This window comes from Haliaeetus leucocephalus, unplaced genomic scaffold, assembly GCF_000737465.1.
Source record: "Haliaeetus leucocephalus isolate CR32 unplaced genomic scaffold, Haliaeetus_leucocephalus-4.0 Scaffold395, whole genome shotgun sequence".
Classification (NCBI taxonomy): Eukaryota; Metazoa; Chordata; class Aves; order Accipitriformes; family Accipitridae; genus Haliaeetus; species Haliaeetus leucocephalus.
Window position 1 is genome coordinate 9,798,431 of NW_010972831.1, and position 14,151 is coordinate 9,812,581.

The following is a 14,151-nucleotide window of genomic DNA, read 5'->3' on the forward strand; positions in this document are numbered from 1 at the left end:
TGTCTTGGCCTGATTCAGGACCAGTCTTCAGGATTTCTGGATTCTGATCCATGCTTGGCCACTGATGCAGAGTATAGTGTACAGATAACTCATGAGGCCTTCAGTTACACCTCTGGTTGAAGTCAGCATGGTCAGCATCTCTCAGTCACGCTCTGCACGCTCTGGAAGCATGTTATGCTCTGTCTCATGACTGGACAGCAGGTGTATATGCTACTTTTCTGCTTCTGAATGGAGTTATATTTCATCTCCAGCAGAGCTGAATGAGGGGTGAGTCTGTCAGTGAGCAATAGGTGATCCGTATTTACCTCATGCATGTATGGCATACAAAGTAAATGAAAGTGTTTAAATCACTTAAAAGATTAAAAGCTGTCTATAAGCATCACTAATTTTAACCTGTAATGAATAGTTGAAAACTAGTGAAATGCTAGTTCATAGCTCAGGGAATGGATTAGAACAATGCTTTTTATGTACCCATGTAACATACTTCATGACTGCAGTCTTTTACTGCCATTGTCCTTATACAACTTGAGTTGGTTAGAATTTGTAGCAGAAGTTTCAGAATAAGCTTACATACATCTGTACTGCTAAAAGATAGGGGAGGTAAAGTTCAGTCCTTGCGTAACTTACCAATACGTATTCTGCAGAATAACTGTAGAAAACTCTTGCATGCTGAAGGTAGTAAACTTACTGAATAATTGCACAAGAAATCATAAGTGGCTGCTATACTGCAATATCTATCTACAGTTTAAGGCATATTGCTTGGATCTAGATACAGCCGCTAGAGCTTTCTAAGCAGTCTGTTTTGGGAATGGATTTTTTCTCTGGATGCCCTCTTCGTTATTGTTGAATCAGTGTATTTTCTTTGCTCAGCATCCACTCAAGTGTGTTGAAAGATGGTGCAGACTTTCCTCCTGTGAATTCCAGTCTCTCAGAAGTAAACCTGGGCCGATTTGAATTCGAGGTGTCTGATTTCTTCCTCTTTGGATCGCCGCTTGGTTTGGTGCTGGCCATGAGGAGTACTGTTCTGCCTGGCCTGGATGGTAAGCTCTTTCTGGAGTTAGAATGCAGGCTGCTTAATGACCTTTGTAAACAAAGAGACTCATAGAAAAGGAGGTAAATAAAGGAGCCTGGTTAAAGACTGGGGAGCTAGGTAAGTGTCTTCCTCTAAAAGATGGGAGTGTTAGTGTAGGTAGATACTGAGGTGATGAGGATTGTTCCGGGGGTGTCACTGCTCACCAATTTACAGTAGTGTGTCTTTTGCTCTGCTGTTAATCTTATATTCCATGTCATACAACATGAAGCTTACACCTCACCAAGGATCAGTCCTTGAAAAAGATACCAAAAATAACATCTGTGCTTGGTTCAGCATTGCATCTTGTTCAAGTCTGGCTTCATGGGTAAATTTGGCCCCCAGCTGTGTTGGTTTTGAGCCATTTTTTCCTCTGGTAACAGAGCCTACTGGTCAGACACATACAGGATTTTTTTGTTTTATTTCTAAATACATGTGGATTTTTTCAAATTTTCAGTTTAAGTAAAAGCTTAATTTACTTATCAAAATTCAGTGTGCGTTTTACCTTTTTGCATCGAATGAGGTTTGGTTAGCACAGCATCTTCATAGGAGATTATATATAAGTTCGTTTATCGGGTAAGGGAGAAAAATCAGTTGCAATAGTGAGAAGAGACAACAATTCAGGATTCCCAATTTTTTTCTTCTCAGTTTATAGACTTTTGAGTAATGTCATTTGACTGAACTTTCAAAGTCACATTTGATTGCAGGAATGTAATATAAACTGAAAATTATTTTACCTGCCATAATTAAAAAAATGACCAAACACATGTCTTTCAGAGCCTTTAGAAATCTGGTAGGATTTTTTTAGCAGCTTCCGTTGACTTACAAGAGAGCGTAATTAAACTCCCATTTTGCATTTCATTCTTTGTATTTGCAGTACTAATTTTTCTTCAAATAAAAAACAAAAACAAAGCTCAGCTAAAAAGAATGGGAATTCATATATATTTTCCCACAAACTAAGGCTTTTTGCTGGTGTGAAATAGCTGTCAGGGAAATGAACAAAAATTACATAGGTGATGGCTGGCTTTGAAAACTGCACTGCAATTTATTTTTCTGTCTTAGGGATTTCTTTACAACATTAGCAATGCTTCCCTTGGAAGATGGTGGGGGTTTTGCTGGGGGGTTTGGGGCAGGGAGTTAAGGGGGGTTTTTTTGTAGGACTTCATGTGGAAAAATCTATCAGTATTAATTTACATGCATGGAATCAAATTCTTTGAGCTAGAATTTGTATTTTTGCAAGATGTCGTGGTTTCCATTTAATGCATCAGAGTGGACACATTTACTCTGGAATCACATATGAAATAGAGCATGCATCTGTTTTGTTAGATACCTTTTTAGAGTGAGGACAAATGCTGATTAGCAGATGACAGTTACTGCACAGTAAGTAGAAAATACTGGCAGTGTTTGGTACAAGAGTACCTCAGTGGCAGACATTGACACATCTTTTCCTTTAGCCGGTGGTGGCTGTTAGCAGATGACTGTGTGTGGTAAGCCCTCCCATCAGTCAGTCCTGATGAGCACAGTTAAAATTCATGGTTCACTTTAAGGGAATGTACACATGTATTGAAAATGTGTGAAAATTTATTGGAATTGTGGCTTTTTGCAAGAGGGATTGCTCTGAAGTGTTGTACTTTTTCTGTGTAATTCTCTGTGCAATCTGAAAGTCTTCCCTTGAATGCTGTGCTGCATATGAAAAGATTTGTGTGTTCAGAATTATGACAATTACATTTAAAATTCATTGTTGGCCATATAAACATGCCCTTTAGAACTAACGTTGGATTCAGAGAGGTGAGAGCTGCCTTCCTGGAACCTTATATTGTGAAGTAGGATCACAGGGACAGGGGAAGCTCTGCAAGTTGATCATAACCTTTCCCTGTCTGAAATCCAGGCAAAGCATGAACAAGGTAAAAATGAGGCTACTGGGATTTGTCTCAGGTGGTAATTTTAAAAACAAAGTGACTTACCATATTTTGACTATGTTTTGTATGAGGCCATAATGCTGTTTTGAACTTGAAACTCATCTGTGTTACTGGGGAAGGCTGCAAGGCAAGAGAAGAAAAAAAGAGACAGCTTTGTCCTGACTGGTAAGAAGGAAATTTCTGAAGGTTACCACAACTCTGATTGCTGTGTGTGCTTCCCATTTATTCATGAGAATGTATCAGTAAATAGAAAACATAATGTCTTTAAGTTCTGATAGCTTCCTTTAGCAAGATGTCTGAGACATGGCTTATGGACAGTGAAACTGATAAGATTGGGGCAAGATATAATGTGTCTATTCCACAGTTTCCACTTGTTACAGGAATCTAAAGCAAGCTCTTCTGCACAGCAAGTGTTCCTGTTACCTGTTTGGAAGGAATTAATAGACCATACAATTACATTTTTACCTTTAGATACTGGAAAGCAAAGAGCAAATGCAACTTCTGAGTCCTTCTATAATATTTTGGTGGCAGCTCTGTTCACAGGTCAAAGGTCCCTTCTCATATTTAAATTTATAGTGGGTGAATGACATAACTATAAAGAATTGGGATCAGGTAGAGATGAATGGCAAATTTTAACGCTTAAATACTTTACTGGACTGGGGCTGTATGTTTCTAAACTCTCTAGCTAATAGTCCTTCTTTCCCTAATCGCAGCTCTGGTACCCTCCAGACACTTTGACAGGAAAATTTCACATTAATTACTGGTATTTTAAACTATTTTCTTCAAATTAGCTCTCACTTCCATCCTCCCTCTGGTGTCCTGCAGGGAGCATGCTTTGAGAGCAGCTCAACTGACCAGCATTTCAAACACATTCCAAGGTGAGCAGAGTCTACCTGAAGCATAAGTAGTCTTTAGAGGTGCATATGATAAGAGAATCCCATTTTAAAGTGATAATTATGGTGCAGTTGAGAGGAAAGCAGACAAGTTGAAACCTATCATGCAGATAGTTGGAAGTTAGGTGAGAAGAGTTGGGTGCCCTTTTTACTGAAATGAAAGGTAGAAAGCTACCTGGAAATGTGAGAAATAAAATTCAGGATATTTTCATGTATTTGTTTTGTTAGAGTCAGTTTTTGAAATAAAATGGAAGAAAATTATATCCAGAGGTTTGCCTGTTCTGTCTGCAGAACAGCTGCATTTTGTCATGTTTTACCTTCTGAATATTTATTCATCTTTACACTAATAAGAGTGTGGCTAAAACCAAATCTTTATTCCAATTTTTCATTTCCTTGCCAAATGCCTTTTAATTCTCTTCTGTTGAGTATTCTGTTGGTCCCGTAGTGCTTCCTTAACAGTTCTGGTTACCCTCTAACAGTCTTTTCTGTCGCCCTCCCACTGTCTAGTCTCAGTTCTTATTTTCTAAAGTACTGATCATTTGTGTGTCTCTGCCAGAGTCTTCCACTCTCTGTGTGCTGATTATCCTTGGATGAGGCTTCCTACCCTACGAAAACGTCAGTGTTTTTTAGAGTTCCAAATAGACCATGAGCATCTATCTACATCCACAAAGTGGCACTGTTCTACCTTAGGATGGTTGTAATAGTAGGGTGTTTTGCACTTGCTCTCAATAGGAACTAATACTGCTAAATGCAACAGTAGTCGGAAGTAATCTTTGGAATATGTTATATTCCTTTGCCAGGTTGGAAGAGGGGTATGAAAACAGCTGATAACTCGGAGGACATGCTTTCTTGTTGCCACTAAATACCATAATTTGCCCTATGCTAACAACTTTCATAAACCTGCTGTTTGCATTCCTGGCTTGCTTTGTCTCTGTCTGCCTTCTGTGCATATACAGAAGGCAAACATATACAGAAAAAGTTCCTGCACAGGAAGTATTAGAAGGTGCAGTTAGGCAACTGATTTAATTACATTAAACACTTCCCTTATGTTTAGCTCTGACAGTTAATATTAAGCATAATGAGAAAGAAAGAATAAACCAATATACTACCCACTAGGGAAGGAAGCTCTAGTTTAGTAGGATAATACCCAGTTTATTGCTCTACTTCATAAGCACTAGATCCCTAAATACAAACATCAAAGTTATAGGCTTGCCAAAATATGTTTTTAATTATAACGCAGTGCAGTGCTTTACCTCACAGAATGTATTTCACAGTACTTGGGCTCTGCAAGAGAATTATACTTTCCTTGCAAAGAATTAATTTCTGCTGTGCTTAAATGCTCTCACACAGGTAATCTGTTTCCATTTTTTCTGGCAAATACTAAGAAAAAAATACAGCTTGAAGAAAGCCATCAAAAGTAGTCTTGGATCTTGGCAGTCTTGCTGGTGTTTCCCTTCTGCTTCTCTTGTGATGCAGTTAACTGGAATACATTGGAGAATTTACTCAGATTTCATAGCATAATAAACTGGTGCGTGTGTTTTGTACCCTACTTGGAGACTATGTTAAGAAAAAAGGGTACTTGATAGTGGTTCCCGGAGAACTGTGGAAAGCTACTTCACGGAAGAATCTCACAGGCCATAGTTTTTGCATATGGCTGGCTTAATGGTATGAAAGGGACAAAGGTGGCATGAAGCTCCTATTTATTTGATAGTGGGAAAGGGAAAAGATTCTGTGGTGTCCTCAACAAGCAGTCTTACTCTCTCCTACTTTCTTTTCATCTGCTACCAGGAGTGCTGATTGATGCACAGAGCCATCCTTTCTAGAAAAATCAACACACAGCAGACATCAAAAGTAGGTTTTGGTTATCCTGCAGCTGGAAACCTGGTAATTGCCACTGATAACAATCTTAAAATGTTGTACAAAGAGAGCGTGGGGGGAAAAAACAACATACAAAGCTTCACTTAATGCCTCCAAAGACACCCACATTGTTCACTTTGTGTGACAGAAATCCTGCAGAATTAAAGAGATGTTGCACCATCCTCAGAGTGAGTCAGTGAATACAAAATACAATGCACACTGTATGTCCAAAGAAGAAAAAAGTTCATGGTTTTGCAGAACTGGATCGTATATAGGTATACTCTTATTGGAAGATTTGTCCCAGAGCATTTCTTGAGAGGCTATGAGTATGGATATCTTCATGACATGAAGATAAGTCTCCTAGACAGTTTAGCACAAAGCACGTGCAGTAAAGTGGTCCCCATGGCTGTGATTCATCATCATACTCAAAGTATCTTGAGAAGGTTTTTGCTATGATCAATAAAAGGTTAATTGTCTTACTAGTTTGAGAAGAAACATTGTGTGCCTGTGCTGTAGCCTTCATAGAACAAACACTCATATAGAACAGGACAAAACAAAGTATTGCTCTGACCTCTTCATGGCAATGCTGCTATTACAACTCAGTATCAATCTTTTAAGCTTAGAACTTGGTAACATCGACATAGTCTATATCAAGATTTGTCCCTGTATACCTTTAATAGCAGCAAGCACCAGAACATGAATATTTAGAGTCCTTCCAGCAACATGGAAAGCACTTGAGAAAACCTGTAAGAATGTAGTGTTTTCTGTTGTAGCTCTTACTGACTCTCTGTGACTGCAGCAGAGGAAGATGTACAGCATCAAGTTTGCTCATTGTAGTTTTGCTTATGTACAGATACCTTGTCTGTTGCACTTGAAAATGAGAAAGAACCTAAGTAGTGTGGGTTTGATTTTCTTTTTTTTTTTTTTTTAATTCCACGATGGGTGCTCTGGTGAGAGATGTCACTTAAGATAGACTGCATGGGATCTAATATTCCATGACACCTTATATTAAAACTCTAACATCTTTCTTCATGGTTTCCAGTTAAGCATGCGTTTGGCTTCTGCATGGGAACAACGCTGCACCAAACGTCTTCTAAGAAAAACATCATATATGTTACCAGGTTTTCATTATCACCACAAGGAAATAGTAATTCTATCATTACAACATTTAGGGTTTATTGTGTAGCACAGCAAGTTTGAAAACACGTCTTGCTTGCATGGAGTTCATGGGGAGCAGACATAATATTCCCAAACATATTTTGTAAATACTTCAGTCATTCTTTTACTCTTGTAGTTAATAAACTGACTGTTGTAATGTGAAATGCAGTACTGTACAAACTGTACTAAGTTTAATAAGCCTATAATGAATTGATTTGCTCACGCAAGCAAGATTCAGTGTGACTGAAGTGTGGTGTGGTGAGAAGTGACTACACAGACTGTTTTACAGACCTTAGCAGTCTCATGTGATCACCCATCTGAGTATAAATTATGCTTTGGTGCTGTGTGTTTAGTCCAAAGAATGCCTTATTAGCTGAGTAAGTGATTTTCAGATTTGCATTTACAGTTGCAGCCCAAAACCCTCAGGAACTGCACACCTTCAGCAAGAATCATAAACGTTGCTTTGCTGTTATAGTATGACCAGCCTCATTTCTATACATTAGCTTCCATAAGGTGACTTCAGAAACTGCTGTCACCTAGATTTAAGTCCTCTTGACGTAACAGGCCTAGCAAACCCTTTTGCTGGTAAATATTTGAAGTGCTGAGCATCATAGCTGTAATGCTCAATATTATATTTAATTATATTTACAAGATTTTAAAACTTCTTTTTCCTTCCTTACTTCTGTCAATTTCTCTGGCTGGTGTTCATGTCTGCTACATGCCTGCATCTCAGATTGTGATGTCTCTATAAACTCCTTTGCAGCAAAGTGATCTTTACATATGAAATAGCAAACAATTTAGTTAAATTTCTTGTGGCCAGATGTATGCTAGTCTGGAGTTTGCAGATGACCATATTAACCTTGTCTCTGTATAGACTCCTTGAAAATTGTAAATACTGACCTCTCTTTCTCTGTCTGATTCTCATCCAAGTATGCCAGGTCCGCCCAGCCTGCAGCCAAGTATACAGTTTCTTTCACTCTGCTGACCCCTCTGCCTGCAGACTTGAACCATTGCTGGAGAAAAGGTTCCATCTCCTGCCTCCATTCAGTGTCCCACGGTACCAGAGATACCCACTAGGAGATGGAAGATCTCACCAGTTAGGTACAGTGCCTATTTTCATAGCTCTCCTTACCTGTTGTTCTCTTAAGCATTCTCTCCTTACACAGGTCAAGAGGATTTGAAATACCAGTGTGCTAACATGCTAAAGACAAGTCATCTGGCACAGAATGGCACAGACATATTTAGCAAGTGTGGAACCAAAGAAGATTACCAAGAAAAAATTATTCTTATATATGAGCTTTGTGATGCTAGTTGTGTTAAAAGAGGGGTTGGAAGGTAATACCACCAGCTTTAGGTGAAGTGTCACTTGCAAACTTCCGTGTCTTTGGCTATCATTTTAAACAATTTATTTTTACAGTTAGTTGACCTTTGCCTAGATCTTCAGATATTGTTTCCTTTGGCCACTTGTGGTTGGTTTATTGTGGATATCTACTAGGGCAAATCAGAGTACTGGGCTAATTGTCTTTTGATTGCTCTTTTCCTAGGTAGGCTACTAAACAATAGTTATATTGGGTAATAAATGTTTCGGTCCAGGAAAAAAACAGAAATAGACCGATTTGTGGGGAGGAAAGAGGAAGACATGGATGAGCGAGGTGCTAATAGAAGGAATTGTGCTCTTTTGACTTTATAGAAAATGAGATAAAATCATATAGGTGCAAAGTACCTTGTCGTGTTACGCAAAAAAGGAATTGATCAGTGTGTATCTGTCTGTACATGCATGCACATTGGATTTATTCTTTTTGCTACAGGTTGAGACATGAATTCAAGCCTCAGCAGGATGTTTCAAAAGGCTTTTCAGGATTCAGAGTTTAAGGTTGGAGGCTAATATAGTAAAATGGCAGTGTTTTCTATTTGTTGGAGCTAGGAGAATTGTATCATTGGGAAACCATTCTGTGCAGTAGGATACACACAACTGCTTTGTTTTATCTGCTCAAATATGGTGTACATTGGATGCAAATGTGTTTGATTAAATCAATGTTTGAAAAGCAACAGTTGATCTTGAATTGCAGAAGGGTGATTTCTAGGTGTTGGCTTCACTGAAACATGTGAAGATCTGGCTATTCCTCAGGAATTGACTTAAGTAATAGCTAAGGTGAGGGACAGTCCAAACCAGGGAATATGTGCTCTCTCTTCACCCCCGTGTCTAAGTTTTCTTTCAATGCAAATATATACCCTGCTTTGCATTCTGACTTGGAGTTATTATGAAGCCTGACTGTGCACTTGGAAATCTGGCTGGTTAGTTAGGCACTAATTCTGTCACTGAGACATATCTAAGGCTGCCTTGAAAAGTTGAACCTGCCTTTAAATAACTCTCCTAGGAAGAATAGTTCCCTTAGGCTGCTTTTCAAGTGGAAAACCTTGCGTTGGTACATTTTACCAGCTTTGTTGTGTTAAAGTAAACCCTTCAGATACAGTGATTCTTGAAGCAGAGGTTTTATAAGTGATTTGGGAACAACTGGTGTTCTTTTTGAGTTCATCTAAGGCGCTGGTTCAGAAGATTCCCCTACAGAGCATCTAAATCTGGAAACCCTGTCTGTTGGAAGTATTATAAAATAAAGATTCCTGAGTGCTAATGATCAGCAAATGTTCCAAGGTATGGTTTTGTATTTAAGCCTCTGTGCAGAGTTAAATCATTGCCATGCTTTACAGCTATGCTGCGTTATTTTTCGATGAATGTGAAATCCTCCCATTTAAATGCAAGTGCTTTGAGATCCTTTTGGAATTTAAGGTTCTTCATTCACAGAGGATTAATTCTAGTGACTGTATAATTTTTTTGCTTTCTCTGATACCTGGGCTTGTGAAAGTATTTCTTAAAATGAGAGCCTTCGTGGTGTCAGCTGGAATGGTAGTTTACTAATAAATTATGATGAGACCTAGTTACACCAAACTAATTACTATGCACTGCCCAAAGCCTTCAGCTTTTTCTGATAATCTTTCACGTCATTAAACAATCTCACTCCCCGTTCCTTTTCTCAAAAGAACTGATGATTAAAATAAGAATGATTCTGTTGTCTTCCTGAAATTCCTGATAGGTGCCTCTGTGGAAGAAAAATCTGATCTGGAACCTGCATGAAAAAAAATTTACTACTAGAAGGAAACTTCACTATATGATTCATAGGAACGGTTCAGTGATAACAGATAAACTGGCGGGGGGGAGCAGGATTTCTATAGCTGTCTTTCAGTTCTTGCCAATCAAATGAAGCTCTTGGAGCCAGCTGCTCTGTGCATAGGGTTTATCTTGAAGCTTTTAGTTTATCAAATTTACTTTTTCCATTGAGATTCAGGAAACGTCTAAGACTTAAATGTCAGGACTTAAATTGCAGAGCACACGTTTATCTAGATGATTGCCTTTTGCATCCAGCAGGCATCAATACTTATCACTAAGTCTGCCCCCAGGGTCATACAGGTTGTTATAATGTGGTGGTGTTTGTGTGTGTGATGGATCAATCTATTAAGTTGTTAATGATGATGAAAGCTGACTCTTACCAGGCTTGATTTTGATAATCACAGAGACTTGACTAGCCCAGAGAATTACTCCTCTTTCTGTCAATTAGTTGGTCAGTTGCAACTGTGTCTTCTGTTGATACAATTCCTAATGTGGATGTGATAACATTATTAGGCTATTGATAAAATAGCTTAATAATATAAAATTATTTGAGGCATGATTTAAATTCAGTTTTCTGCATGTATAGGGGAGTCAACACATTATATGCAAAGAGAAAGAAAAATGAGCAAAGATTAGGTTTAATATCTGAGATATCTTCGACCTATGCACTGGATAGATAGAATAGAATAGAAATACTCACATAAGGCATCCCACTTTTTCAGAAGTCACCTCATAAGGGGATATTTATCTCATGTTGCTGTGATATACAGACAAGTGAAAGTAAAAGAAACTGTGTTGAAAGCACTGCCAGACGTACAGAGCAGGTGGAAAAAACATTTATCTTCCTAACTCTTTTATCTATGGTGATTGCTGACAGAAGACATAGCAGTAGATAATGGTTCAGACAAAAATATGATTTATTAATTGGTGGGCTTTTTTTTACTATAAGGGCAAGGTACAAAGTTCAGGTTCTGTTAAAGGCCAGAGAAAGTCATGCTGTCCTGACCTTTCATTAAACAGCAGCTTTCTCAGCTGCTGTGTAGTTGACATTTCATAATCAAAGTGCTTTTGTAGCTATTATAAGTGAGACTTAGCTCTATGACAGGTCTCTGATCTACCACCAGTCATGTCTTTTGACACTTACTAACGTGTGGGATTTAATTCCTTTTTTTGCTTTGCTCCTTATGACATGATGCATTATATCTACTTGGGGGTTAAAAATATGGTTGTTATGTATTAATTCAAAACACCTGATTTCAACCTATCCTACTTTTTAGACATTTGACATAGCAGAACATAGATAATCATAATCCTGTTTACTGTTTGAGCTTCTACCTTACATTTTACTTTTTGCAATTATTTCAATTGTGCTGCAATTTTTCTCTTGCGAAGTTTTATTTCTAAGGAATGTGCAGGAATGCCAGTCCAGACTATGGCTGATCTGACTGGTCTGCTTCATTATGGATAGATAGAAATTAAGGTCTAAAAGCACAGTACTTCTCCAATTGTGTATGCATATAATAAAGTATTGCTAATTTTGTTTGGAGATGGTTACTGTGTGGCCTTGAGAAAGTTGCTTTGCCTCTTTGTATTGGCTGTAACTCATAGTTATCCAAGATGAGACTCTGTAAAACGGTCTGCCTTTATTTTATTTCTTATCAAGCATGATAGTACATTTAGATTAGTAGGATTAATAAGAACCTTTAGTGACCCTCAGAGCCATGAGGAAGGTTGTTTTGGGTGGGAAGTATCCGTTTCAGTTATTTAAATGGAAGAATTATGCACGTAGACTGTCCTAGTCAGAAGTTGAGCACAGGGCTTTTAGAAAAAAATAGTCTTACATGTATTTTATTAATCTCTAACCAGTACTCTCTGTCCTCTTTTACAATTCAACAAAGACGTGACTGACAGCGATGAAGGCAGGCTGCCCTACCTTTTTAACATGAAGATAATTCAGGAAACAGGAGAAAAAAAAATGCCGAAAAAGCCTTCCATGTTATAGATTTGATCTCTTCACAGGGAGAGGGGTTACTGAGCTTAGAATAACAGTATTACAAAATAAACAACAGGTTTCAAGGCACCAGATGCCTTACCAAGCTGGTCTTAAGCTGGTCAATAATATGGAAAAGGCTAACAGATATGTTGGCTAACAACATATTTTCCATTCTGTGCAAGGTTACTATTTTTACTTCTCTCTCCATCTCCATTTTAGTGGGAATGAAAAACCAAAACTCTTGCAAAATTATAATGGGGGAGGAAGGATTAGATTAGGGTCAATTTCTGACTGTTTCAGCAAGCAACAAGAATTCAGAAGCAGAAAATTTATTTTAAAAGCACAACCGTTTTTATTTCAGTGAATCTTTTGGAAGGGGAAGCAGAAAGTATACATCACAACACTGCCGATCATGAGCACTTCATGGAGATACAGCTCTCATTTATGGGATACATTGCACCTTCTTCTGTGGAATTTCCTGTTGGTTGATGTTTGGATGAGGGTTCTGGATCAGATAGGCCCCTAATGGGGTGCAGTTTGGCAGCTTCCCTGTTCCTTACTGCTTATGTCCGTGGATTCTGCTACTCTCTTCAGTGAACTGATTTGCTGTGATGCTTTAGGCCATATGATTTGGGTTTTTTTGTCAGAAGGACCAGGTGCCTTGCTGTTCAGTATTTAGTATGACATAGAACCAGACCTTTTACTTCTTTGTGCTGCTTCTTTCACTACAAAGAGCATATAATACTTCCTCACCTTGTGAGGTAAGTAACAGGAAAGCAGCATTGTGTTTTGTTTTCAGTTGTCTGTGTTGCAGTCTATGTAGTTTGCTTGAGACATGGGAAGTAATAAAATTATCCTTCCATTCTTTTCACGTCCATCAAGCTTTCCTGTAGCCGCACATAACTTTCCTTAATGTATGGCATCAGCAAGATTCCTTTGAAAGAACAGTACATTACAGTTTCTTTAATGAAAACTCAAAGCACATGTTCCCATGGAAACTACAATTGAACATATCCTATCCAAACTACATACCTGTCACAAAGTGTTAGAGTTTAATTGTTTCTCTGATTCAGTTGCAGGGCAGCTCCTAGTGTTGTCTCATGCAGTTGATATATTCAGGCTTACGTCAAAACAAGCCAGAATCTTTCTAGCCATGTCTGCTTTTTGGAAGGGAGGACATTGTAGGGAGCTGTGCTGCTATTCCTTTTCATTAAAGGGTGACGTGTTTTACCAGTTCTGATAATCTATAGACACTTATGCTTCCAGTGTATTTTTTTAAGGAATGGTATCCTTGAAAGCAGCAACTTGTTGTTGTCTTCTGTGTGCACCATTGAGGTATTCATTGCATTCAGAGTTGGTAAGACTTGAAAAGTTCAAGAGAAACTTATTCCAGGCCTCCGCTACATAAAGAAATGTATGACATATTCCCCAATCAAAGACCATGTGAAAGATGAGCACAGCATGATTACAGTTATTTTTCTGAATGGGATTGAAATACGCTGAGAAGTAGAGCAATACATCATCAAGGGACGTCTGCTTTCTTTTGTATTATGTGCATTGAACTGGGTCTCCTTTTGTTCACTGTTTTAACCTCTCGAAGAGGTTTGTTCTCTGAAAAACAACACTGAAGAGTCAGCTGCTTTTGATATGCGCTTTGCTGTATAACCTCTGTCTCCCTTGAGGTTCTGCCTTTCCTAGGTACAGGAGGGATATGTAGGCTGCCTCAAGCAAAGTTATCAGTAATGCTTTTATTTAAATGCATGTCTGTTCTTATATGTTTCAGAACACCTCAGGAGAAAGGCTGTGTTTTGTTTCATTAAGTAGAGGTGTTAGCCATGGCCTATAGCTTTGTCAGAGTGGCATGAATAAATGAGAATTTGTTCCTTTTGGGAACATGCAAACCAGTAGATAGCATTGCTGAAGGTTCTCATTCTAAAGTCATTTTGTTCATGTCAGGAAGAGGACAAGAGAAGTATCACAGACTCCCAGGGCTGTATAGCTCTTCTCAGAGAATGATTTTAAAATGGATAGGGTTGAGTGTGAAGTAAAATAGACTCCCAACATCACTACCCAGTTTGGAAGATCTTGGCCAAAAC

The 14,151-nt window shown here is 38.4% G+C and overlaps 1 protein-coding gene across 1 annotated transcript in view; it reads left to right on the forward strand.

Annotated features, from left to right (window-relative positions):
* Nucleotides 1-14,151, forward strand: part of PITPNM3 (PITPNM family member 3) — a 101,453-nt gene that overhangs the window by 72,945 nt on the left and 14,357 nt on the right. The window contains exons 9-10 of the mRNA XM_010573887.1: nt 871-1,040; nt 7,827-7,997. Of these exons, the coding sequence (XP_010572189.1) occupies nt 871-1,040; nt 7,827-7,997 (341 nt within the window). The remainder of the gene's footprint in view (nt 1-870; nt 1,041-7,826; nt 7,998-14,151) is intronic.